This window comes from Somniosus microcephalus, chromosome 24 (genome assembly GCF_052327205.1).
Source record: "Somniosus microcephalus isolate GS21.2 chromosome 24, FLI_Smic_1.0, whole genome shotgun sequence".
In the NCBI taxonomy this organism is placed as follows: domain Eukaryota; kingdom Metazoa; phylum Chordata; class Chondrichthyes; order Squaliformes; family Somniosidae; genus Somniosus; species Somniosus microcephalus.
This window is the reverse complement of record NC_141010.1, coordinates 36,445,613-36,473,543: the sequence shown is the minus strand read 5'-3', so window position 1 is coordinate 36,473,543 and position 27,931 is coordinate 36,445,613. Positions and strand designations below refer to the sequence as shown.

General features: G+C 47.3%; 1 protein-coding gene across 3 annotated transcripts in view; it reads left to right on the top strand.

Moving 5' to 3' along the window:
* Positions 1-8,133: 8,133 nt before the first annotated feature.
* The window catches only part of LOC147101237 (uncharacterized), a 181,387-nt gene continuing 161,589 nt past the window's right edge, over positions 8,134-27,931 (top strand). Inside the window, exon 1 of one of the 3 annotated variants that reach the window (XM_085966510.1) lies at positions 8,134-9,779. In XM_085966510.1, the coding sequence (XP_085822636.1) occupies positions 8,321-9,779 (1,459 nt within the window). In that variant the 5' untranslated portion in view covers positions 8,134-8,320. Of the gene's footprint in view, positions 9,780-24,096; positions 24,480-27,931 lie in introns of those variants that run through there. The other 2 variants (XM_085966509.1, XM_085966511.1) reach the window with 2 other exon arrangements.

Below are 27,931 nucleotides of genomic sequence, written 5' to 3'. Positions count from 1 at the left end.
CGCAAATCGAACTAATGGGAATCCGATTAGTGTCCCTTCGTTTGTGTGTGCTCAGCAGTTTCTGAGATCGGTTCCCGCTCTGCCATAATGGGAATCCGTTTAGTGTCCCTCCGTTTGTGTGTGCTCAGCAGTTTCTGAGATCGGTTACCGCTCTGCCAGCGATTAGCGCACCTCCAGGTGCTAATAGTTTTGTTTACTGCTGTAACCACATTACAATATCAAAAACAGTAAGGTTCTGGATCCTTCTAATCGATGATGACTCAGACTGCTTTTAGGTACTGTGTGTGCGTCCTTTTGAACTGGGCCATGAGAACTGCCAACTCCATTCTGTGTTCTCACAATGTGGCCACTTCAGGGGCCCTACCCGTATACTGTATTTCATGGATTTTTGCGAATCCTACAGTTACTTCCTCAAAGAACTCCAGCAAATTTGTCAAACATGACTTCCCCTTCATAAAACCATGCTGACTTTGTCCTATTAAATTATAATTGTCCAAATGTCCTGTTACTGTCTCCTTAATAATGGACTCCAAAATTTTACCTACCACAGATGTTAGGCTAACTGGTCTATAGTTTCCAGCCTTCTGTCTACTGCCCTTTTTAAATAAGGGTGTTACATTAGCAGTTTTCCAGTCTGCCGGGACCTTTGCTGAGTCCAGGGAGTTTTGGAAAATTATTACCAATGCATCCACAATCCCTACCGCCACTTCCCTCAAGACCCTAGGATGTAAGCCATCAGGTCCAGGTGATTTATCCGCCTTGAGTCCCATTATTTTACCGAGTACCACTTCCTTAGTGATTTTGATCGTGTTTAGCTCCTCCCCCCCTTTAGCCCCCTGTTTGTCCAGTGTTGGGATATTCTTAGTGTCCTCTACTGTAAAGACTGATACAAAATATTCATTCAGTGTTTTTGCCACCTCCATATTTCCCACCATTAATTTCCTGGTCTCATCCTCTAAGGGACCAACATTTACTTTAGCCACCCTTTTTCTTTTTATATAACTATAAAAACTCTTACTATCTGTTTTTATATTTTTTGCTAATTTACTTTCATAATCTATCTTCCCTTTCTTAATCCATCTTTTTGTTATTTTTTGCTGTCTTTTAAAGTTTTCCCAATCCTCTAGAAGATCAGCCATGATCTTATTGAATGGCGGAGCAGGCTCGAGGGGCTGAATGGCCTACTCCTGCTCCTATTTCTTATGTTCTTATTGTTAAAAAAAAAAAAAAAGCTCAATTAACCGAATTCGACTTTTTCTGTCAGTGTAAACCAGTGGCCCCAGTATAGAACATTTCTGAATTATATATTTATCCATCATGCGCTGTGGATATTTTTTAATTTGCTGATTCTACAATATGCTTATACAAATACTACTCCCAGATGGCTATCTGCATACAACTCCCAGCCCAATAGTCATGTGAAGAAGTTGAGCTGCACAATGGGGAACAAATGAAATGTAAAGAACAAAACTGCAAATGCTGGAGATCTGAAACTAAAATAGAAAATACTAAAAACACACAGCAGGTCAGGTCAGCATCTGTAAAGGGAATAGACAAATTAACTGAAGGAAAGCTGTCTTTTCCCTCTACAGATGCTGACTTGATCTGCTGCACATTTTAAGTATTTTCTATTTTTGTTTCGGAAATCCAATAAAACAGTTTTTAATTTATATTAAATAAAAACAGAAAATGCTGGAAATACTCAGCAGGTCAGGCAGCATCTGTAGAGAGAGAAACAGTATTAACATTTCAGGTTGATGACCCTTCGTCAGAGCTGGAAAAAGCTGGAGATGTAAAAGGTTTTTAAGCAAATGTAGGGTCAGGGAGAGGGGGGACCATGATAGGGTTCCCCTTGTCCTCACCTTTCATCCCACCAGCCTCCACATTCAATAGATCATCCTCCACCATTTCCGCCACCTCCAGCGTGATCCCACCACCAAACACATCTTCCCCTCACCTTCCCTTTCAGCATTCCAAAGGGACCGCTCCTTCCGCGACACCCTGGTCCACTGCTCAATCACCCCTAACAGCCCTTCCCCTTCGCCCGGCACCTCCCTTGCAAGCGCAGGGGGTGCAACACCTGCCCTTTTACCTCCTCCCTTCCCACTATCTAGGGCCCCAAACATTCCTTCCAGGTGAAACAGCGATTTACGTGTATTTCTTGCAATTTAGTATCTTCTTCTTAGGCAGTCCCTCGGAACCGAGGATGACTTGCTTCCACATTAAAAATGAGTTCTCAGGTGACTGATGAGTCCAATGCGGGACCTACAGTCTCTGTCACAGGTGGGGCAGACGGTGGTTGAAGGGGCGGGTTGGGTGCTTGGGTTGACGTGAGCTCCTGCCGCTGCTTGCGCTTGGCTTCCGCTTGTTCCCAGCGAAGAGACTCGAGGTGTTCAGCGCCTTCCCAGATGCTTCTCCTCCACTTTGTGCCGCCTTGGGCCAGGGATTCCCAGGTATCGGTGGAGATGTTACACTTTTTCAAGGAGGCATTGAGGGTGTCCTTGAAGCATTTCTCTGCCCACCTGGGGCTCTCTTGCCGCGTCGGAGCTCCGAGTAGAGCGCTTGTTTAGGGAGTCTCGTATCGGGCATGCGGACGATGTGGCCCGTCCATCGGAGCTGATCGAGCGTGGTCAAAGTTTTGATGCTGGGGATGTTGGCCTGAGCGAGAACACTGACGTTGGTGCGCCTATCTTGCCAATGGATTTGCAGGATCTTGCGGAGGCAGCGTTGGTGGTACCTCTCCAGTGCTTTGAGGTGCCTGCTGTACATGGTCCATGTCACTGAAGCATACAGGAGGGCAAATATCAATGCTGCTCTGTAGACCATGAGCTTGGTGCTGGGTCTGAGGTCCTTGTCTTCAAACACTCTCTTCCTCAGGTGACCAAAGGCTGCACTAGCACACTGAAGACGGTGTTGGACTTCGTCATCGACGTCTGTCCTTGTTGACGGTAGGCTCCCGGGGTATGGAAAGTGGTCCACGCTGTCCAAGGCCTCATCATGGATTTTGATAAACGGGGAGCAGTACTGTATGGCGGGGGCGGGTTGGTCGAGGACTTTTGTCTTATGGATATTTAGTATAAGGCCCATACTCTCGTACGCTTCGGTGAAGGTGTTGACGATGGTTTGGAGTTTGACCTCAGAGTGTGCGCAGACGCAAGCATCGTCTGCATACTGTAATTCGATGACAGAGGATGGGACGACGGTGGTTGAACAGTTTCCTGCTTGTTCTGTAGATTAGCTCCACTCCAGCGGGGAGTTTACTGAGGGTGAGATGGAGCATTGCAGCCAGGAAGATCGAGAAGAGCGTTGGTGCGATGACACAGCTTTGCTTGACCGTACATGAATTGGGTCTGTGGTGGATCCGTTGGTCAGGATCACGGCATGCATGTCGTCATGAAGCATGCGGAGGATGGTGACAAACTTTTGAGGGCAGCCAAATTTGAGGAGGACATTCCAGAATCCCTCACGGTTGACAGTGTCAAAGAACTTTGTGAGATCAAAGAAGGCCATGTACAGCGGTTGGTGCTGTTCCCTGCATTTCTCTTGTAGTTAACACATGGTGAAGATCATGTCCATTGTGCCCCTTAGTGGGTGGAATCTGCATTGCGACTCTGGGAGGAACTCTTCAGCCACTGGGAGAAGGTGATTGAGGAGGATTCTTGCGATGACTTTCCCAGTGGCAGACAGCAGGGAAACTCCTCTGTAATTACCACAATCGGACTTGTCACCTTTCTTGAAGATGGTCATGATTACGGCGTCTGAGATCCCCTGGCATGCTCTCCTCCTTCCAAATAAGAGAAATTAGTTCATGTATTTGCACCAATAGTGCTTCTCCGCCAGGTTTTAGCGCCTCGGCGGGGATTCCATCTGCTCCTGAGACCTTGTTGTTCTTCAGTTGTCGGATGGTCTTTTCAACCTCATGCCGGGCTGGGGTTGTGCTGAGGTGGTGGCGGGTAGCATGCTACGGGATGGAGTTGAGGACACTCGCGTCGAAGACAGAGTCTCGGTTAAGGAGATCTTTGAAGAGCTCCTTCCAGTGGGCACTAACTGCCTCTCTGTCCTTGATGAGTACCTCTCCATTCTTGGCCCGCAGTGGGGTAGGACCATGGATGCTTGGGCCGTAGGTGGTCTTGACTGCGCTAAAGAATCCACGCACGTCGTGGTTGTTGGCTAGCTGCTGGATCTCCTGCGCTTTCTCCACCCACCATCTATTTAGGTCGCGAGTTTTTTGTTGGACCTCTGCCTTCAGGCGTCTGTAGAGCTGCTTTCTTGCTCTCGAGTTCTGTTGCTGTTTCCAGATCAGGAATGCCTTGCGCTTGCGGCTTATTCGCTCCTGGATCTCCTGGTCATTCTCGTCGAACCAGTCTTGGTGTTTCTTGGTCGAGTGACCGAGCGTCTCTTCACAGGTGCAGACCAGGTGCTGTGGACACTCTGTGTCTCTGAATCACTGGGAGTCGTCAGGTTGGTTGTGAGGCACAGGCTGAATGGGGCTTTCTTAGCGGGGTCCTTGAGTGTTCCAGCATTGATTTTCCTGCGGCATTGCTTCTGTTGCCGCCGCTGTTTTGGGGCTACGTTGATGGAGATGACAGAGCGGATTAGACGGTGGTCTGTCCAGCAGTCGTCAGCTCCTGTCATGGCGCGGGTGATGCGGACGTCCATGCGGTCCCTCGCTTGGACGATGATGTAGTCCAGCAGATGCCAGTGTTTTGAGCGAGGGTGTTGCCATGATGCCTTGTACTTATCTCTCTGACGGAACAAGGTGTTGGTTATGACCTGGCCATGTTCTAAGCATTTCGTCAGGAGGAGGTTACCATTGGAGCTGGCTTTCCCTACCCCCTCTCTGCTGATCACACCTCCCCAGAGGTCTGTGTCCTTTCCAACTCTGGCATTAAAGTCGCTAAGGAGGATCAGCTTGTCGCCGTTGGGACTCGGGACAGGGATTGTTCGAGGCTGGAATAGAATTCCTCTTTGGTCTCGTCTGTGGCTTCCAGTGTTGGGGCGTACGCACTGATGACCGCAGCGCACTGGTTCTAGGCTAGGGTGAGCTGTAGAGTCATGAGGCGTTTGTTTATTCCACAAGGGGAGTCTCTGAGACGTTCAACTAGCTAATTTTTTATGGTAAAGCCTACTCCATGGAGGCAGCGTTCTTCTTCAGGTTTGCCTTTCCAGAAGAAGGTGTAGCCACGGCCTTGCTCCTTGAGCTGGCCTTCCCCTGCCCGCCGGGTCTCACTTAGGGCGGCGATGTCAATGTCGAAACATCTGAGCTCCTGGGCAATGATAGCAGTACGGCGTTCCGGTCTGTCACTGTTGGGGTTGTCCATGAGGGTCCTGACGTTCCAGGTCCCGAACTACTTTTTAAAGGGTGGAAGATGCCAGTGCATGAATTCTTTTAACGTGGGGTGGCCGTTGCACACCAGCTGCCACACGGGCTTGACAGAGCAAGGTCTTGGTCCAATGGCAAGGGGATCCAAGACGATTGGAGACCAGGCTCTACTACATCGGCCTAGCACACACACACACACAAACATACGCCTACTGTCCTCCTCCCTCCTTCCTGCAGGTCCTCTCTGCCTGGGTTTCATAGGCTGCAGTGTGGTCCTCCCGACCCCGCTGCTGGTCCACGCTGCACCACTCCTGGGCCTCGTCCTCGCTGCTGGGCCTGGGCCTCGTCCTCGCCCCTGGTCCCAACCTCGCTCATGGGCCTCGACCTCGCTCCTGGGTCCCGCCCTCATTCCTGGGCCCCGTCCTCGCCCCTGGGCCCCGTCCTCGCCCCTGGGCCCCGTCCTCGCTCCTGGGCCCCGTCCTCGCCCCTGGTCCCCGTCCTCGCCCCTGGTCCCCGTCCTCGCTCCTGGGCCCCGTCCTCGCTCCTGGGCCCCGTCCTCGCTCCTGGGCCCCGTCCTCGCTCATGGGCCCCGTCCTCGCCCCTGGTCCCCGACCTCGCTCATGGGCCTCGACCTCGCTCCTGGGTCCCGCCCTCATTCCTGGTCCCCGACCTCGCTCATGGGCCCCGTCCTCGCTCCTGGGCCCCGCCCTCGCTCCTGGGTCCCAACCTCCTTATAATGTGTCTCCTTCTAGTGAGTGTGCCCCGCGGTGTCTCCTTCCAGTGAATTTAGTCTACTGTATTCGCTGCTCACGATGTGGTCTCCTCCACATTGAGGAGACCTAACGTAAATTGGGTGACCGCTTTGCAGAACACCTCAGTTCAGTCCGTAAGGGTGACCCCGAGCTTCCGGTCGCTGTCACTTTAATTCTCCGCTCCACTCCCACTCTGACCTCTCTGTCCTCGGCCTCTTGCACTGTTCCAATGAAGTTCAACGTAAGCTCGAGGAACAGCATCTCATCTTTCGATTAGGCACTTTACAGACTTCTGGACGCAACATAGAGTTCAACAATTTCAGACTAAAACCTCTGCCCCTATTTTTTTTTTCACATAGCAGCTGTTGATGATTCTGCCATTGCCATTTACACTTCATCTAGACTCATCTTTTGTTTCTTAACTTGTCCCATTACCATCTCCTTTTGCCTTGCACCACCATCCCTTTTGTCTCTTAATCTCTCCTGCCTTCCACCCTATCACAGTCCTTCCCTTTTATTCTTTTCTCCCCTCCCCCTTTCCCTGCCCCTACACTTGCTTAAAAACCTTTTACATCTCCAATGTTTTCCAGTTCTGACAAAGTGTCATCGACCTGAACCGTTAACTCTGTTTCTCTCTCTACAGATGCTGCCGGACCTGCTGAGTATTTCCAGCGTTTTCTGTTTTTATTTCAGATTTCCAGCATCCGCAGTATTTTGCTTTTGTAATTTATATTTGGTCATTTTTGATTTGTTTTATTTTGCTTCTCTGGGAGAAGCCAAGTCAGTTGTAGGAAATAAAGCGCATTCATTTTTATGTCAATTTGTAACTAAATTTTCTTCTGTGGGCACGTACCCTTTAAGAAGTGGATTAACACCCACCAAGCTCAGTTCATCCAGGACCTTTAAAGCTGGAAAAGACAGAAAACTCTCATCGGCATTCAAGGTCAAGAGCTGATGGGTGTCTCCTCATCCACAGTGCAACCCAGTCCCCACAATTTATTTTATCCGAAGCAAGTGTCACTGTATGCCCGTCAGGAGTTTGTGTATCAGTGAATGGTTGTGGGACTGAGGGGTCATCCTATACATATATTTCCATCTCCCGCTCTCTCTATCTCCTGCTAGTCACCAAAGATCAGGATCTCCTCAATCATTCACCATTCTGCCCACTCTATTCTTGGAGACTATTAATCCTGTGTATGCTTTTTACCTCTATTCAGTTCACCGTTGTCTTTGAGAGGTACTTGGTGTTATGTGAGTTTAAGTAGTGACTGTCATTTTTTTTAACTTCATTTTCTTTACTGAGAATCCTAGGTGAAGAGCTGAGGCCCATAATAGGCCACAGTTGAAAAAGGTAGGAGAGAAGACGCGGTAAATCAAGAAGTAATGGTCAAGTGATGCTAAGTTTGGATTTCAAGAGTCATTGGATTGTAGGAGAGAGGGAAGGCTGAGTGACAGGGGATTTGTGCAGTCTTGATGACTTGACCATTTGACTTCTGTACACCTTATATGTAACTTGATTGTGCACTATTGTTTACTAAACAAAATAGACTTAAAATGAAGTGAAACATTTGCCGCTCAGATAGAAGACCTGCGGTTTAAAATGTCTTGGCTCTTCCAATGTATCTCTTTCTACTTTGTATCATTAAGGAGTAACTTATATGGGCATTAGATTTGCTTCACAAAGAACAAATTCATTACAGAGTTATGCACATACATGAGAAGGAAAGTGCCTTACTAAAAGCAGTGTCTGGTAGGTCAGTGATTTTATGTTTGTGTTTCTGTAGAATTCCTGTACTTGTAAGTGGTTAATAAACAAACCCTTTGGACTGCTTGGCAGTGATTGGACAGCATGTCCAACCAGAAGATCCAAACTGCAATAATGGTTTTTCCTGTCCGAAACAACCAATTGAAACTCAAGTTCAGGTTGACCACGATTTCTGTCATTGGTCCAAGTAAACACCAGCTAATCCGCTCATGAGTACAAAACTGATAGTGACAGGGTGGGTCTAAACACTCAGATTTCAAGTATCAAAGGTTAATCCATTCGGCAGAAGTTAGTGGCTCAATTTGAATGAAAATTGTGACAGATCAGACGTCTTACAACAAGGTTCCCCCCGATCTTCCTCCCACCCTGGTAAATGATGGATACAAGTATATGTATGTGAAGAGGAGACCGAATCAAAAGCTTTCTTTTGTATCTTAGACCTATCTTGTCTATTTCTGAACTATCAGTTGAAATTTAGAAATGGCTTTGGGGTTCTCAAAAGCCTTGAATTTTCTAGTGCTGTGGGCTCTGCTGTCTCAGGGAAGCTCCCAATGGTGGAATTTGTTCGAACCTAAAAATGAGGCAGAAATTGCAACAACTCGAACCACAGAAATTGCAGCAACAACTCGAGCCGCAGAAATTGCAGCAGCAAATCGACCCGCAGAAATTGCAGCAGCAAATCGACCCGCAGAAATTGCAGCAACTCGACCCGCAGAAATTGCAGCAGCAACTCGACCCGCAGAAATTGCAGCAGCAAATCGACCCGCAGAAATTGCAGCAACTCGACCCGCAGAAATTGCAGCAGCAACTCGACCCGCAGAAATTGCAGCAGCAACTCGACCCACAGAAATTGCAGCAGCAACTCGACCCGCAGAAATTGCAGCAAATCGACCCGCAGAAATTGCAGCAGCAACTCGACCCGCAGAAATTGCAGCAGCAAATCAACCCGCAGAAATTGCAGCAACTCGACCCGCAGAAATTGCAGCAGCAACTCGACCCGCAGAAATTGCAGCAGCAACTCGACCCGCAGAAACTGCAGCAAATCGACCCGCAGAAATTGCAGCAACAACTCGACCCGAAGAAATTGCAGCAACAACTCGACCTGCAGAAATTGCAGCAACAACTCGACCCGCAGAAATTGCAGCAACTCGACCCGCAGAAATTGCAACAACCCGACCCGCAGAAACTGCAGCAACTCGACCCGCAGAAATTGCAGCAACAACTCGACCCGCAGAAATTGCAACAACTCGACCCGCAGAAATTGCAACAACTCGACCCGCAGAAATTGCAACAACTCGACCCGCAGAAATTGCAACAACTCAACCCGCAGAAACTGCAGCAACAACTCGACCCGCAGAAACTGCAGCAACAACTCGACCTGCAGAAATTGCAGCAACAACTCGACCCGCAGAAACTGCAGCAACTCGACCCGCAGAAATTGCAGCAACAACTCGACCCGCAGAAATTGCAACAACTCGACCCGCAGAAATTGCAACAACTCGACCCGCAGAAACTGCAGCAAAAACTCGACTCGCAGAAACTGCAGCAACAACTCGACCCGCAGAAACTGCAGCAACAACTCGACCCGCAGAAACTGCAGCAACAACTCGACCCGAAGAAATTGCAGCAACAACTCGACCCGAAGAAATTGCAGCAACTCGACCCGAAGAAATTGCAGCAACTGTGGGACAAGTTGGTAGAGTTACTGAACCTACCGCACTCTCCAGTAGCACTGTAACAAAAACCACCCAGCACATCCCTGGGATCTTAGAGACTCCCAAGTACACCGGACATGATATTAGCAAAGAAAAAACCGATCATGATTTGGGAAGTGGCGAAGAAAAAGAAAAAGCAGGTCTTGAATTGCTCAGCTCGGTTTCAACATTAACTGGAAATGTCGCAACCCTGGCACCAGAAGATAAAGCACCAACTCTACCAGGTTAGTAATATCGCACAAGTCTTTCTCTCTTCCCCCTTTCTTGTCCACTCTCTTTATTCTAGGTGCGGAGAGCTGCTTTCTCTTCAGGTCATATTATTTAGGTATTATTGAGCTGAACAAGAATTGTAACTTTTCTCAGGACATTGTAGAACACGGAATATATGACGTTATTCTCAACATGATGCTTATCTCTTATTCCTCTCCCTCTGTGCCTAGCCTAACATTATTACAAAGCTGCTACTGTTATGTGGCAAAAGGAACTTTACCTGGATGAGGCTGAGTGCCAGTTATTTGACAGCTCCTCCCATCTCCCTCTGGATCGCAACCCTACTACTGAACACCACTGATGGGCCTTCAATAACCACAAAACTAGGAGTTATAGACTTAAACAAGTTGGCTTTTAATCACTAAGATCAGAGCTAACATCTCAACATGCCGACTGGTTCACAGGAATGAGTCATACAGATCCTGGGATCTTTATGTAAGAGAAGTCAGGGGTGGAGCCAAGAGCCAAGACCTGGAACCTCCCAGGTTAGTCAGGAAAGAGGAAGTGAAACTATACACAGTGGGGGAGGGTAATATACATGAGTGCACAACGAATACAGGATCAAGAGAAACAGATTTCATTACATTCACCCCTTCTATAGATTTAGTCCATCAGGGTGATGTTTCTTAAAAGTTGGTATAAGTGAGTCTGTCAGGAGGTTTTGCAGTTCTCAGTGATCGGCGCAAAGCCGGTTGGGGTGCCTCTAGGGGAGTGGATTCTGGTTCCTCCGCTGTCCGGGCCTCTGCAGTGTCTTCCAGGTTATCTGCAGTGTCCTCCAGGTTAAAGTTGGGTATTGATACCTCTGGGCGTCCTGTCTCTTTGTAGTGTAGGTCTTCATCGGGTAGTCTCCCATCGTTCTCTCCGCTCCCCGAGGGAGCAAGGTCTTTTATGGAAACAGTGTCCTCTCGCCCGTCAGAGTATTCGATATAGGCGTACTGAGGGTTTGCATGGAGGAGCTGTACCTTTTCCACAAGGGGGTCCATTTTATGGCCTCTCGCGTGCTTCCACAATAGTACTGTCCCCGGAGACGTCAGCCATGCGGGTAGAGATATGCCCGAGGTGGATTTCCGGGGGAAAACGAACATCTTTTCATGAGGGGTAGCGTTAGTGGCAGTACATAACAGAGACCTTATGGAGTGGAGCACGTCTGTGAGGACTTCCTGCCAGTGGGAGGTCGGAAGGCCTTTTGACTTTAAGGCTAACGTGACAGCCTTCCAAACAGTAGCATTCTCCGTTTCCACTTGCCCATTACCCCGGGGGTTGTAGCTAGTGGTTCTGCTAGTGGCTATCCCCTTCGAGAGCAAGAACTGGCGCAGCTCGTCACTCATGAATGACGTCCCCCTATCGCTGTGTATGTAGTTCGGCATGCCAAACATGCAGAATAGATTACAGAGACACTTGATGACCGTGGCACTGGTCATGTCTGGGCAGGGAATGGCGAAGGGGAAGCGGGAATATTCATCAATGATATTGAGGAAGTATACGTTACGGTCGGCAGAGGGAAGGGGTCCCTTGAAGTCCAGACTTAGGCGCTCGAATGGCCGTGTGGCTTTGATAAGGTGTGCACGGTCAGGCCTGTAGAAACGAGGCTTGCATTCCGCACAGATGCGGCAGGCTCTGGTCATTGCCCTGACCTCCTCGATGGAGTGGGGCAGATTGCGGGACTTTATAAAATGGTATAGTCGGGTGACCCCTGGGAGACAGAGGTCGTTGTGGAGACCCTGTAATTTGTCCGTATGAATGCTGGCACACATTCCCCGCGATAGGGCATCTGGGGGTTCATTAAGGGCTCCCGGCCTGTACATAATATCATAGTCGAACGTGGATAGTTCGATCCTCCACCTGAGTATTTTGTCATTCTTGATTTTCCCCCTTTGTTATTAAACATGAAAGACACCGACCGCTGGTCGGTGAGCAGGGTGAAACGTTTGCCGGCTAGGTAGTGTCTCCAGTGCCGCACTGCCTCCACTATAGCCTGTGCCTCCTTCTCGACAGAAGAGTGCCTGATTTCAGGTCCATGAAGGGTTCGGGAGAAGAAGGCCACAGGTCTCCCAGCCTGATTGAGGGTCGCAGCTAAGGCAAATTCTGACGCATCGCTTTCGACTTGAAAGGGAATGCATTCGTCCACTGCACACACTGCAGCCCTTTCAATGTCCTGTTTAATACTGGTGAAAGCCTCCCGAGCTTCAGCTGATAGTGGGAAGGACGTCGATTTAATGAGGGGTCGGGCCTTATCAGAGTAATTGGGCACCCATTGGGCATAATATGAAAAAAATCCCAGGCACCTTTTTAAAGCTTTGGGATTGTGTGGCAGGGGCAGTTCCTTTAGGGGGCGTAATCGGTCAGGGTCCGGTCCAATTACCCCATCTTCCACCACACAGCCGAGGATACAGAGACGTGTTGTGTTGAAGACACATTTGTCTTCGTTGTAGGTTAGATTCAGCTTTAGGGCAGTTTTTAAAAATCTCGCAAGATTTAGATCGTGGTCTTGCTGGTTGTGCCTGCAGATAGTGACATTGTCCAGATAGGGGTAGGTAGCTTGTAGTTTATTCTCGTCAACCATGCAGTCCATCTCACGTTGGAAGACCGAGACCCCATTTGTTACCCCGAAGGGCACTCTGAGAAAATGGTAGAGGCGCCCGTTCGCCTCGAAGGCGGTGTATGGGCGGTCCTCCGTTCTAATGGGGAGCTGGTGATACGCGGATTTGAGGTTGATAGTCGAGAAGACTCGGTATTGCGCAATCTGGTTGACCATTTCTGATATGCGGGGTAAAGGGTAGGCGTCCAGCTGGGTATAAATATTAACAGTCTGGCTGTAGTCAATTACCATCCGTTTCTTTTCGCTATTTTTAACTATGACTACTTGGGCACGCCACGGGCTGGTACTGCATTCAATAATGCCTTCCCGCAGGAGTCTGTCCACTTCCGCCTTGATAAAGTGTCTGTCTTCCAGACTGTACCGTCTACTTTTGGTTGCTATGGGCCTACAGTTCGGAGTGAGATTAGCGAATAAAGGGGGCGGGCTGATTTTTAAGGTTGATAGGCCACAGACTGTGAGTGGCGGCTGGGACCCGCCATATGCTAGCGTGACACTTTCGTGGTGGCACTGGAAGTCCAGGCCCAAGATTACATTAACACAGAGTTCTGGCATCACGAGGAGTTTAAAATCCTTGTAGTCCGTGCCTTTTACAGTCAGTGTTACCACACAGTAGCCCAAAATGTCCGAAGTGTGGGGCTTAGCAGCCATAGCAATTCTGCTCCGTGTAGGGGTTACCGTTAATGAGTGCTGCCGTACCAGGCTAGGGTGGATAAAACTCTCGGTACTCCCACAGTCAATTAAACATTTAGTTAAATTCCCATTTACCTGTATGTCCATCATGGATTTTGTCAACGGGTGTGGCCTGGATTGATCCACCATGATCGAAGCCACTGTTGGGCCCTGGGCGGCCGTTGAGTCGGGAAAAGATGGCGGATCCCAAGATGGCGGCACGCACGAGGCGGTGACGGAGTTGGAAATCAGATTCCCCCTGCAGACTTTGCTAAAATGCCCCTTTTTCTTATATTTGAAGCATGTAGCGTCCTTCGCTGGGCATCGTTGTCTGGGGTGCTTGGCCTGGCCGCAGAAGTAGCATTTCGGGCCTCGAGACATTGCCGCTGTAGTAGGACTCCTGGGTGAACTTCTGTGTGGGGACTCCGGCGGCGTAGAGCTGGTCTGAGACCTGGATGGGGAAGATGGCTGATTCCAAGATGGCGGCCCCCTCGGCGCGCACGAGGCGGTGAGGGCCGCATGGCCGGAAGAATAAGAGTCAGAGTTTCTCTGGCCACGTACAGCGATCGCGCAGTGGCCACTGCCTTTTTTAAGTCCAGGACCTCCTTCTCCAGCAGTCTCTGCCGGATATAATTTGATTTGAGGCCCGTGATAAAGGAATCGCGGACCAATTCGTCAGAGTACGCGTTGGCCGTCACGGCCTTGCAGTTACTGTCCCGGACCAGATCCTTTAGGCCCTGTAAGAAATCGTCCATTGATTCCTCTGGTCGCTGCCTGCGTGTAGCCAGCAGATGTCTGGCGTACACTTCGTTTATCGGCCTCTGGTATTGGGCCTTCAGGATAGTGATGGCCTCCATGTAAGAGGTGGCGTCCCGGATGAACGAATAAATCCGATGACTTACGCGAGTAGTCAGTAGACTCAGTTTATCTACCTCGCTAGCAGATGAGGCCCCCGCAAAGAGTTCGAAGCATTTGAGCCAGTGTCCAAATTGATTTGATGCTTCAGCAGAATGTGGATCCAAGTCCAGATGCTCTGGTTTTAGGAGTCGATCCATCCTAGTATTCTTTAGTGATTAAAATTGATGGGCCTTCAATAGCCACAAAACTAGGAGTTATAGGCTTAAACAAGTTGGCTTTTAATCACTAAGATCAGAGCTAACATCTCAACACGCCGACTGGTTCACAGGAATGAGTCATACAGATCCTGGGATCTTTATGTAAGAGAAGTCAGGGGCGGAGCCAAGAGCCAAGACCTGGAACCTCCCAGGTTAGTCGGGAAAGAGGAAGTGAAACTATACACAGTGGGGGAGGGTAATATACATGTGTGCACAACGAATACAGGATCAAGACAAACAGATTTCATTACAACCACATTGGTAACTGTATGGGAAATCACATTCTTATCTCTTCTGGAGATCTCCATCCTTATTGTCCACCGAACCCACACAACCTCTTTCTACCTCGTTCCTAAGGTCCACAAACCAGACTGTCTTGACCGGATGATTGTTTAAGCTTACTTCTAGGAAATGGAAATGATGAGAGTGCTTGAACAGGAATTGCTGGAGGCTGATTAGCCTGTGGTGTGATTGGACTCGCTAAAGAATGAAACGAATATGTCTGTAGTGGGTGGGGAATTGACATTGAAACTTCCCCCAGATTCTTGGCCTCAGCACCATGGCCAACTGAGCTGCTCCCCTAGTGGCCAGGTTACGTAAATGAGGTGACCTCCTTCTGGCCCCACAAACTTTGGCAGGTTCAAAGGGTCAGTTCCTGAAGTCATAGGTACGCGGCTCCTGACCTGAACTAGTTTCTTCTTGATTTCTTCTTCGCCGCCCCCGCTTTGTCCGCTACATCTGTGACTCCTCTGATGTGCTTTGCTGCTTTTGATTATTTTGGATTCTCCAACCACAATTGTTGTCTTTTCACCATGGACCTGACAGTCCCTCACAACAGCAGTTTCCAGGCTCTCCGTTTCTTCCTTGAACAATCGGCTCACCAGGGCTCACCACCACCTTCCTCTGCCTGGCTGAACTTGTTCTCACCTGAAACAATTTCTGTACTCACTCCCACCAGGTGACAGGTGTGACTATGGGAACCTGGATAGAACTCGGATATACCTTCCTTTCTGTAGGATATGTGGAACATTCTTAATTGCAATCCTAAATAGGCCTTCTCTGACCTCCTCTTCCTCCATTACACTGACAATTGTGTTGGTGCTGCTTACTACTTCCCCACCCCGAACTCCCCCAGATTCTTGACCTTACCACCATAGCCAGCACCTGAGCTGCTCCCCTAGTGGCCAGGTTATGTAAATGAGATGATCTCCTTATGGCCCCACAAACTTTGGCAGGGCCCAAGGTGGGCACCTCCTGGCATTTACACTGGGATCAAAGGGCCCTGGGTTTTTGGGCCCACTGTTTTGCAGATTACATGGCACTTGCAGATGCGTACCTTGAAGACCCCATTCAGTTATACACTTCTTCACACTGGGTGGGCTTATGATGGTAGGATCAAAGTCTTTCCTTGTCAGGAGGATCACCTCCCTCCCCTGTGATCTATAACACCAAGAAGAGCAATGTCAGGGGAACATCATCACCTCCAAGTTCCCCTCTAGGTCACACACCATCCTGACTTGAACACATAGCATTGTTCCTTCATTGTCACGTTGTCAACATCCTGGAATTTACTGCCTAATACTATTGTGAGAGCACCATCACCACAAGGATTGCAGAGGTTTAAGAAGGCAGCCCATCAGCACCTCCTCAGAGCAAATAGGGATGAGCAATAAATGTGGTCTTGACAGCATCACCCACACCCCGAGAGCAAATAAATAAAATGGTCACACTTTCAAGGAGAATAAGAGATCTCATTGGGAGACTAGTTTGGTGGTTGGGATTGGTACCTCTGGGAGATGAGGGGGCTGGTGGTGGGTGGGGATTTATCCAGTCCGAGTTTGACCTCAGAATCACTTCGGCTGCAGGGGCTTGGGACAGGGATAGGTGGGTCTGCAGGAAGGTGGCATTTAGCTATTCAATCAGGTATATACCAAAAGTTTCAGGTAGGTGGACCAAATAATTGTCACAGACTAGATTGCGCTATTTTCTTTCTCACATAAAGCCAAGGACTTCACAGAGTGTATGTACATCATTTCAAAGCCTTTATTGCTTGAATTGGAGCTGGTGCTGCTTTACCACAATTATTCAACAATTTCTTACTTGCACACTTCATTGCCTTGTCAATCAGCATTTTGTTTATTTAGACTTTTCTTTGCAGTATTTTTGAAACTCGGATGGCCCACTCTACCAGAATGATAGCAGGGATGAGGGACTTCAGCTGTGTGAAGAGACTGGAGAGGCTGGGGTTGCTCGCCTTACAGCAGAGAAGGTTAAGAGGAGATTTGATAGAGGTGTTCAAAATCATAAATGGTTTTGATAGAGTAATTAAGGAGAAACTGTTTCCAGTGGCAGAAGGGTCAGTAACCAGAGGACACAGATTGAAGGTGGTTGGCAAACGAGCCAGAGGTGATGTGCGGAAACATCATTTTACGCAGAAAGTTGTTGTGATCTGGAATGCACTGCCTGAAAGGGTGGTGGAAGCAGATTCAATAGTAACTTTCAAAAGGGAATTGGATAAATACTTGAAGGGAAAAAAAATTACAGGGCCGTGGTGAAAGAGCAGGGGCATAGGACCAATGTTCCCCCTAATGTTTTTGGGGGTGAGTGGCCCATTCACAGTTTCACGCAGGCGCAAAATTTAACATTGAAAAAAACGGTCCCAGGCTGCGTGGGACTGTCAGAGAACTTAGAGCTTAGAGGGAACGTTGCGTGGGGCTAATTGGATAACTCTACAAAAGAGCTGGCACAGGCACAATGGGCCAAATGGCCTCCTTCTGTGTTGTCTGATACTATGATTTGCTCAAAGCAGAACAACCGTAGAACTTCAATATCAAGGTATGACTAGGCATATTTGTGTGACACAATTGATTACCGTTGGTGAAAAATAAATTCACTCGAGTCTGTCTCAAAGTAAAAGTCCACAGTTTATTATTCAGAGCGCTCTGGGAGAAGAGTCATAGACCCCGCAGTCTAGTGATCACCTTCTCGCCGTTACAATGGTATCGGTATTTCTTTTATACATTATCAGTCCGGATAAGCAATTCATTACATACAAGGGTCTTCGTCCAATCACATTCCCTTGGCAACAAGTCCTTTATCCAATCACATTCCTTCTCTACTGATTTAATTATACTTTGTGCTTTAAGCTAAGTTTTTCTTGTTACTTCCCTTCCGAAACTAAAAACACGCAGAGTGTTACATCACGTCTGCTTGGCCGGTTGGAGTTGTCTTACGGTGATTGGTTCTTAGGTGCAACCGTCGTGCTATTATTGTAGTAATTTGTTCCTCTTTGGTGGGCTTCAGGTTGTCTCGCACGTACGCATTCTGACGGTTGGCATTACCCATCACACTCATCAGCGCAGCCATTTTATCTTGTACCTATATTTCTCATTTCTTACAATACAATCTTTAAAACTCATGTTGCTGCTTTGAGCTGTTTAATTTTCACCCTAACAGTCCCTCCTGTTGGTCCCTGATCAAAACTCCTTTTGTGACAGGGAACCATCATCGTAAGGATTTCTGGTAATGTAAGTGGGTCTTTGATACAGCCTTTGGCAATACTTCTCAGTGTTCGTGCCTGATGTCCTGTATGTTTACATTCCCGGGGCTCGCAGTCTGCTAGTCAGACCGCGGCGTCCTTTTATCGGGACTTATAGCCACACATCTTGCTCTCCGGGTGCCACCCGGTTAACCACCATGACACTTACAGCAGGCCGTGACATTTGAGCGCAACAACATTTTAACAATAGGACCAAACCATACATTACTAATATTATGACAAAGAACAAAATCAATCCTTGTACTACTGACGTCCCGAGTGATCCCAACCATCCCGTTGCCCAACCCCAAAGGGTGGATGCCGGAGGTTGTTTTAACTTTTTTACTTCTTCCTGTATGTGTTCTGCCAAATTATTTATTTCTTCCGAGCTGTCTGGTATGTAGGTACAACATTCTGCACCTATGAGGGTGCAAGTGCCGCCTTCTTTCACTAGCAGATAGTCTAAGGCCATTCGGTTTTGCAATGCCACCATTTGTAAGGCTTCCATTTCAGCATTGATCTTAACCAATGCCTCGGCCGTATCGTTAGCTACCTGTTCCAACACAGCTGCCATATTAATCGATTCCCTTGCTAGTTTCCCTGCTCTGAGTCAATTTGGATTGGTATTTCCCATCTGGGAATTATTTCCTCTGCCATTATTCGTGCCACGGTGGTGGCAGTACAGTTCTGGGTGGGGAATGCCTCGACCCACCTGGTAAACTGGTCTATTATTACCAGGCAATACTTCTTACCCCATGACATGGGGAGGGGTCCAGTGAAGTCTATTTGTATATTTTCCCATGGGCCCCTTGGCCATGGTTGGTGGGCCATCTGTATCTTAACGGGTTGTCCTGGGTTGAGCTGTGCACACGCGATACAGCGTTGGCAATGTTTTGCCACATCTCTTCCTAGCCCAGGCCACCACCATTCTTTACTTATTAGTTCAATCATTGGCCCCCTTCCCGTATGGGTGCTTCCATGGTGTAGTTCTAAGAGTATTTGGCCTAGAAATTGGGTTGGGGCGCCAAAGTGGCACCAAAGTCGGCTGAGCGCAGGATTTAGCGCAGCGATCGGAGTGATACCGATCACCAGAAATTCAGTTTCAGTGCCCCTCGAGGGACACGGGGCGAGGCTCGAGGCGCTCCGCGTCCCTCTTAGGGCGCTGAAACTGATTATCGCAGCGCAACGTGTCGCAGCGCCACACGCTGCGGCATGGCACGCTGCGGTACTGCAGGCCTTCCTCCCACTGTTAAGGGGGAGGTGCCTGCAACAGCGCGATCCCTGATCGCGAGTGCCGGCAAATGAGCCCAGCACCAAGGAGAAGTGCCGGGCTCTTGGGAAACAGCCGGCAATGCCGCGGGGGGGGGGGGGGGTTTGGAGGCCGGGACGGAGGTGCTGGCAGGCGGCCGCCGAAAAAGCGGCCGCCCCGCACCTCCACCTTAACTTGCGCCGCTGCCGGCACAGTAAGGCCCCGTGAACCGGGCGCGGGTAGCGAGCGGCGCAGCTGTGGCGTTCGCTACCAAATATCATGAACGGGGCGCGAATGGGGCGCTGCGCACACCGATGACGTCATCGGTGGCGGCGCAGCGCAAATGCCTAACGCCACCATTAGCGCCCCTACTGAATATCGCCGGAGACGCAGCCAGTGGCGCTACAGCCACTGACTGCCTCTTTAGGCGCTAACAGGTGGTGCTACTCACCCAATTTCTCCCCCCATGTCTGTTACATGTGGGGGCTATCACCTTCCCATCTTTCCGCCATATGGCCTCTTTGTCTGGTCTACCTCCTACTCGGTACCATTCCTGTCTTTCTCCTTCTGAGGTATCTTTATGTAATTTACTAATATCTATCTCTTCCACCTGTGCACTGGCTACGTTTTCCTCAACTATTTCTTATTCAAGAGCTTGCTGTGCTGCTAAATCAGCAGCATGGTTCCCTCTTTGTTCTTGATTCTGTATTTTCTGGTGCGCCTTTATTTTTATTACTGCTGCTTGTGCTGGGGCCTTTGCAACTTCCAAGAGGGCCTCTATTCGCTGCTGATGTTTTATACGATCCCCTCCTGTTGTTACAAACCCCCTTCTTCCCCAGGCTGTCATAGAATCGTGCACAACCCCAAACGCATATCTACTATCAGTGTAGATATTTGCTGTTTTTCCTTTTGCTAATTCTAGCGCCTTCGTCAGCGCCACTATCTCGGCTACTTGGGCTGACAGTCCTCCGTCCAGCCTTCCTGATAATTCAGTCTCTAACTGATCATTTACTACCACCCATCCGGTTCGTGGGGATCCCCCTACATATTTCCTAGATCCGTCCACCTACAGGGTAATCTGGGCCTCGGGGATGGGTTCATCTTGTAAACATCCTTCCTCGCCTTCCCCTTGTGGTTCGCAACATCTGTGGGGATCCCCTTGTCCTAGCAATCCTTCTGCTGGGTTTTCCCCAGTGTCGCGTATTATTTTGACTGACTGATCCACTGGGAGCAGTACCGCCTCCCATCTAGCCCAGCATATGTCAGAGACCGCTCACAATTTTCCCATATTCAGCATTTCTACCAGCTTGTGTTTGGTATGGAGAATAATCTCTCCTGCCATCACTGTGGGCTCACTGACCTTGATTGCCCAGGCGGCACAGTCAAGGGCTGCCACACATTGTGATAACCCAACTGCCACGGGTGATTGTTGGGTAGAATAATAGGCGACAGGACGTCGTCTGTCACCGTGATTTTGGGTGACCACTGCAGCATAAAATCCACCCTCGTTCTCACAATGTATGTGGAACGGTTTCTTCATATCAGCTAAACCTAAACCTAGTGCTGATATTAGGGCTTGCTTCAGCTCCGCGTATGCTGTTTCTTGTTCGGGTCCCCACTCAATGGGTGCTATTGCTGGTTTACCTCCCTTTACTAATTTCTGTATGGGTTCTGCCATGGCGGCGAAACTTGGAATATAACTTCGGCTGTAGTTAAAGAGTCCTAATACTTTCTTAACTCCCCTTACTGAGACGGGTCTTGGCATTTCTTGGATCGCCTTTCGTCGGTCTTGTGGCATGGTCCTCACCCCTTGGGACTCTGAACCCTTGCCGGGGCACAAAAATGTGCCTGGTTCTCATTCCATTGTTCAGATCTATCCAACCGGTATCCATCAATGTTTGTCTGACCTCCTTTGTATAACTGTACCTCTTGTTCCAATTCAAGAATTCTTTCATTTTTTACTTGCAAGTCTAGTGTGGCGTCACTGTACTTTGTTAGTTATTATGACTAACGGGTGTACTAGTATCACCCCCGCCTTTTTTGTCTTTTTCTGTTTCTGACCTTCCCACCACTCTCTTTGAGCTCTCGGATTCTGGAGCGGGTCCCACCCCTTCTTTCTCATCTTATCAACTATACCCTTCCGGTTGTCTGCATAGAACCTAGTAAGGGACGCCGCTGGTCCACATTCTATTTCTTTCCCTGACGCCATTTTGTAGTCCAACTTACAGTCTTACCAAATGCTGAGTTCCTCTACTCGGGTTAGTTCTTGATACCTTAAAAGACTTTAAGCGGTTACTTAGTCACAACGCACACATATATTTATTGACTTCATGATCCCAGGGTGCTTTGGAGTCTCTCTGCCTACTTGATCCTGGCCATCACGTGGGGCCCAATCGCCCTCTTAATTCCGGCTCAGGCTAGGTGTATGAGACAGGCGCCCTCCTTGTCCGTGTCAATCAGTCAATCACTCATTCCTTCGCAACCTTTATTGCTACACAGTGTTCCCTTAATACTCGCGATCCACACTCTCACAACTGTGTTCTCCTACCTCTTACAGACTTTCACTTGATTCGTGATGCTACGGCACTGTCACTCCGCCTTCCCAGGTGACTCAATTTCTGGACGGTCAAAATTGACTTCTCGTCCGGGTTCACTGGTACGGGCGGTCTTTCAGTTCCGTAGCATCCTGCCGACTACACCAATTGTTGGTGAAAAATAAATTCACTTGAGTCTGTCTCAAAGTAAAAGTCCACAGTTTATTATTCAGAGCGCTCTGGGAGAAGAGTCATAGACCCCGCAGTCTAGTGATCACCTTCTCGCCGTTACAATGGTATCGGTATTTCTTTTATACATTATCAGTCCGGATAAGCAATTCATTACATACAAAGGTCTTCGTCCAATCACATTCCCATAGCAACAAGTCCTTTATCCAATCACATTCCTTCTCTACTGATTTAATTATACTTTGTGCTTTAAGCTAAGTTTTTCTTGTTACTTCCCTTCCGAAACTAAAAACACGCAGAGTGTTGCATCACGTCTGCTTGGCCGGTTGGAGTTGTCTTACGGTGATTGGTTCTTAGGTGCAACCGTCGTGCTATTATTGTAGTTATTTGTTCCTCTTTGGTGGGCTTCAGGTTGTCTCGCACATACGCATTCTGACAGTTGGCATTACCCATCGCACTCTTCAGCGCAGCCATTTTATCTTGTACTTATATTTCTCATTTCTTACAATACAATCTTTAAAACTCATGTTGCTGCTTTGAGCTATTTAATTTTCACCCTAATAATTACTATTTCTGCTGGTATACAGCGCTCCATTTTATAATTCTAGATTATTTCACTGATTTTGGGGTTATCCTCCAACAATTGCATCCAGTTCTGGCCACCACACTTTAGGAAGGATGTGAAGGCCCTTGAGAGGGTGCAGAGGAGATTTACCAGAATGGTTCCGGGGATGGGGGATCTTAGTTACAAGGACAGGTTGGAGAAGCTGGATTTGTTTTCATTAGAGCAAAGGAGGTTGAGGGGTGATTTGCTAGAGGTGTACAAGATTATGACGGGTTTTGATAGGCTAGACGGGGAAAGGCTGTTCCCACTAGTTGATGGTACAAGGACTAGGGGACACAGATTTAAGGTTTTTGGCAAGAGATACAGGGGAGATGTGAGGAAAAACATTTTTACGCAGTGAGTGGCGAGGACCTGGAACTTGCTGCTGACGGAAGTGGTGGAAGCGGAGACACTCAATGTTTTCAAGGGGAGACTGGATAGGCACTTGAGAAATAAATTTGCCGGGCTACGGGAATAGAGCGGGGGAATGGAACTGACTAGATTGCTCTACAGAGAGCCGGCACGGACTTGATGGCCCGAATGGCCTCCTTCTGTGCCGTTATGACTCTCAGTTCCTGGTACCAAGGTTTCCCCCCTCAGGAAGCTGGAAGAACTCCCGTCCATAAGATCTTTACTCATTGAATCTCTTGTGAATAACTAGAGAAAAGCAACTCTGCAGCTTGAAGATTCTTAGCTGTCATTGTTATTTTCTTACAATTTGTTCCATGTCTGGGATCTTTCAGTGTGTATTTTCATTGCACGTTTATTGATTGGCATTACCTGACTTCACAATCAAATTCCTTGTATCAAAATCCAATATACAGTACGAGCCGATGAGTGGACGTTGCATCTAATTTGCAACCAGAAGTGACCTGAATTAAAATAAGAAAAATGCTTTAACTGCACAACAGGTCATTCAGTATCTAAAAGAGAAAGATAGGTTAATGTTTCAGGTGGGACGCTTTCACCAGATCTGACACAACCAGGCTGGAGAGGTGATGTTCAGAGAACTTGGGTTCATTACCTGAGTGTCAAACAGTGGTGGGACTCAATCTCACTACACATTTGATGTGACTGAGGGGTTGGATTGCCCACAGGGCTGTGACAGGAATCTATCACCATATTAGTGTGACTCTCTTGACCATACTATGCAATTTGTCAAATAACTTGAACAAAAGGTCAAAAATCAGTTCAGAAAGTACTCAATTTCCACTTGGACATTTGTTTATTACTTTGTCACCATGAATAGGAAGGCAGGAAAGTAGGAAGAATGATTGGTCATCCTTTAAGAAAATAATAATAAACAATTTATAAAAAGTAATGTGAATTTAAACTACAATCTATTATTGAAATGTAAACATTCACCTTCCTCCTTAAGTGGATTACATATATTTTATATATATATATTTTACATATATATATATATATAATGTATATAAAATATATATTATATAAAAATATATATATAATATATATATATTTTATATATGTATATGTGTGTGTGGAGCATAAACACCGGCATGGACCGAATGGCCTGTTTCTGTGCTGTAAATACTATGTAATTATATAATATATATAAAAAAAGAGAGAAAAATAAGAGCCAAATAAACTAATGGAGTAGGGGTGACCATGGCTTTACTTCCTCTAGGACTGCACACTGACAACAGGCTTCTTCAGAACAAACTTATGTGACGTCGTTGGGAGTGAGCCAGACAGTCATCCTTGACAAGTTATCAGGACTTGGCAACGATAACAAAATGTTCGAGAGGCGAACTTGAGCTTGCTGCTGGCTTCAGAGCACATTCCCACCTTGAGCCACAGTAGGACGAGTATGGTGTGAAGAATAGGCTGACACTGAGTCAGCTGAGCAACCCCTGGCAAGTTTATTTTTTTTAAAAGAGGTACCGTTCCAGTTTCAAATCCTCTCTAGAGGGACTCTCCACCCTGCGATGCCTTCTTCTCTCTTCAGTCTCTTGCTGCTCTGTGGCCTCTTCCATCCGGCAAGATCATGGTGGTGGGATGACGAGGACAGCACCTCAACAACCACTCTATCAACTGACCAACCCAAAGTGACGACATCTTCTTGGGCTACGAGAAAAGACAATGTGCAGTTAATTCATGCTACTGGGAAGGCAGTTAGCCCAAACAATGTACAAGGTACTGAGATTTCTAGGTCTCTATTGTCGAGATCAAGGTTAAAATTGTAATTGTGCAAAGATAGGAGAAAAAGAGACGGAACACAATTGCGAGCAGCTGGGGAACCACACTTGACCTCAATGCCCCTGGGCTGGGGAGGGCAAAATCAGCCAGAGTTCCTGCTATCCATTGTTGGAAAAATGCATTATGTGCATGGCCATTGAGGAGAAAACTGGGTTTGGCTGTGATGCCTCATTGGCTGAATAGTCTGCTGATGTTCACTATCCAGGCTCGCATATTAAAAATGGTCCTTTTGGCCAAGTACTGGAGGGGTGCGGGTGGCAAATGCCTTCAAGGTGGAAAAAATTGGCACAGAAAAATAAATATAGGTATTCCATTAACTCAGTCTTATTTTCCTTAAATAGCTCAAGTACTCTGCTTTTATATTTAAAAAAATATTTACTTCTTGCTTTTGCCAACAATGGAATCGATTGTATAATTTAGTCAGTACTGCAATCAGGGGAGCAATATACATATGATAGCATAGTTAGAAGTCCTGTCTAGTAAACAAGGTCCTTTGGGTGGAAGGCTTGCCTGCAGTCTGCTTCTATATCTCCCAGATATAATATGCCAGCTTTGAGAGGGCAAGAGGTAGTGCAACTCCACTTGTCATTAATTTTTTTAATGGTTTAAATTTTTTTTTAAATTCTCATTGGTAGTGTTGCAGCATTAGTGATTCTCATTCGTTTTCTGGGACAGTTTTGGTTTCTGCTCATCAACCTGAAGGATGATGGTGCTTAAAGAATGTGGTGCTTTTGCACCCCTTGCCTGCATCAAGTGCACGGTGATCAGGTGTTGTACGAGTCAACTGCGGAGGAGAGCTCTCCCACACCGTCAATTTAGCATCAGATTGTGGTAAATCAGGGGATAGTTTTGTGATGCGGCCAATCATTTCAGCTCTGGTTTGAATTCAACCCAGACTGTAGGCTGGAAGGGTCATATGAAATGAGTCATGTAGAGTTTCAATCCAGTCACTGGATAACACTACTGATTTGGTTAAATGTCTATAATACATTAAGTACTGTTAGATTTTGCTATTTTCTTAGTGCCTGCGATTCACAGGGCAAGTGACTAGGAGTGGAAACCCTGGACCACTTCTTCCTTTCTTTTTCCCCAGGAACACTGCAGTTAGTTGTAACATCCTTAATGGTCCTCCTCCTCCTCGAACCTGGGACCTTTATGATCTGTATGTCTTAGTAGCACGCCACAGGGTTCATCTAATTACTGAGCCATTGAGGAAGTTAGCAGAGGCCTCTTAATGGATGCAGTCATACAGAGAGTAAAAGTTCTGTTTGTTGAGGTGCTCTGGACTATCTTGCACTATAATATTGTATCTGAAATGAATCAGTGTCTGAGCAGGAGTTCCCTTCCAACAGATCGCCCCCTTATGTTGTATTTATTGATTCACACTCTACATTATGAGGACCGTTTTCTCTTATGTTATTTTGTATTTTCTGTCTTTTCTCCATTCTCACCGCACCTCATGCTGTTTGAGTGGAGGAAGCTAGCAGTTGACTTTCTTTCAGGTTTCTGCTAATGCTGTTTTTTTATCTGCCTGTCATGTGGTGTGCTAGAGTGGCCAGGAGTGACCCGTGTTCCAGATTTCACTCCCAGTCCTCTTCCCCACCCTCGAGTAGAGAAGTATCTGTTCCCCACTCAGCGTTGTATGGGAGTGTATGCAGAAATTACTGAAGAATTGTCCTTAAAATGGAATCAGTAGTCCGATTGAATGCTGAAAAAAGAATGGAATAAAGCTCATGAAACTATAAAGGCTTGTACAAAAATCTTTCTTTATCAGGGATAGAAAACATGCCATCAAGACCACAGACCCACATATGGCTTGTTAAAGGGAACATAAAATGTGCTTCCCTTTCTGGACTTGTGTGCGATCCCTTTGTTAGCAAAGACCTGAGAAGCTAAGAAGTAAACAAGCAGCCTGGCAGGTCCAAGTACTGATGCTTCATTAATTTGGAGATCATCAAGGGTACCAACGGGGCTTTGTGAGGTGATTGACGTCAAAAGGGTTGAACGCATGTGTCACTCAAATTTGTCAACTGAACTGAAGTACTGTGACATAACTGAATTGCCTTTGCGACCTCTGTTATTTATTTCACAATTAACTCCATCGACCAATTAATTGCACATTCAATGTTTAAGTGCTGCTACCTATGATTGTTCTAGATTTTGTTGTCTGACTTCTTTGATACCTGACAAGAAAGGGTTAACTCATTCACTCAGTAGCTTGTGCAGAGCCTGATTGGAGGTTAGTGGTGTAAATGTGAACTGGTTGATGCAAGACAGTTTGTTGAGCCAAGTGTAGACATCATTAACTCCTAGGCAGAGACTGGATTGGTTTGCTACACTTTCCACAGCATTTCAAACTCTCTGGTCCTTCCCAGCATACACCTGTGCTGACCTCTCATAAAAGAAAATTAAAAGTAATAATAATGGAAGGGCAAAGAGCCTCAAAAAAACTCCTGCGAAGTAGGCAAATCTATAAAGTTTTTGAGCGCAATTTTTATTTGAGACAAATATTTTCCCCAATTGCTTGAAAAAAGTTGTACGTATTTTTATCTCCCTTTCCTTCCTCTCCTGAAGTCTTTGACTCCCTTGCTGGGGACCCGTTCTTTGAGGAGGAGTTAAGGTGAAGGGTTAAAGGTCCGTCTGGTGCCCTCGATGAGTATTATTGTCAGGGTATCGATCCCAGTGTTCCTGCAGGTGCTGAAAGATGAGCGGTGCTTGTGTTGTTATGTAAGCAAACACTGCAGCTGATTTGTGCACAGTAAGGAACTACAAACAGCAAGTGAGATGAATGGCTAGTTAATCTGTTTGCTGGTGTTGCTTGAGGGGTCAATATTGGCTCGGACTCCAGGAGAACTCCCTGTTTCACTTGGTAAAAGTGCCATTGGATCTTTTACGTCCACCTGAACAGGCAGACAGAGCCTCAGTTTAACAGCTGACCCAAAAGTCAGCAAGTCTCCAAGTACTGCACTGAAGTATCAGCCTAGATCCTGTGTTGAAGTGATGCTTGAACCCAGAATCTTCAGACTCCGATGTGAGAATGCTGCTGCTGAGCCAAGTTGACTTAAAATAGGGATGGAATTTGCAAGCAATATTTTTTTAAATGTTCATTCATGGGATATGGGCTTCACTGGCAAGGCCAGCATTTATTGCCCATCCCTAGTTGCCCTTGAGAAGGTGCTGGTGAGCCGCCTTCTTGAACCACTGCAGTCCGTGTGGTGAAGGTACTCCCACAGTGCTGTTAGGGAGTGAGTTCCAGGATTTTGACCCAGCAACGATGAAGGGTCGACGATATACTTCCAAGTCAGGATGGTGTGTGACTTGGAGGGGAATTGGAGGTGGTGGTGTTCCCATGCGCCTGCTGCCCTTGTCCTTCTCAGTGGTAGAGGTCG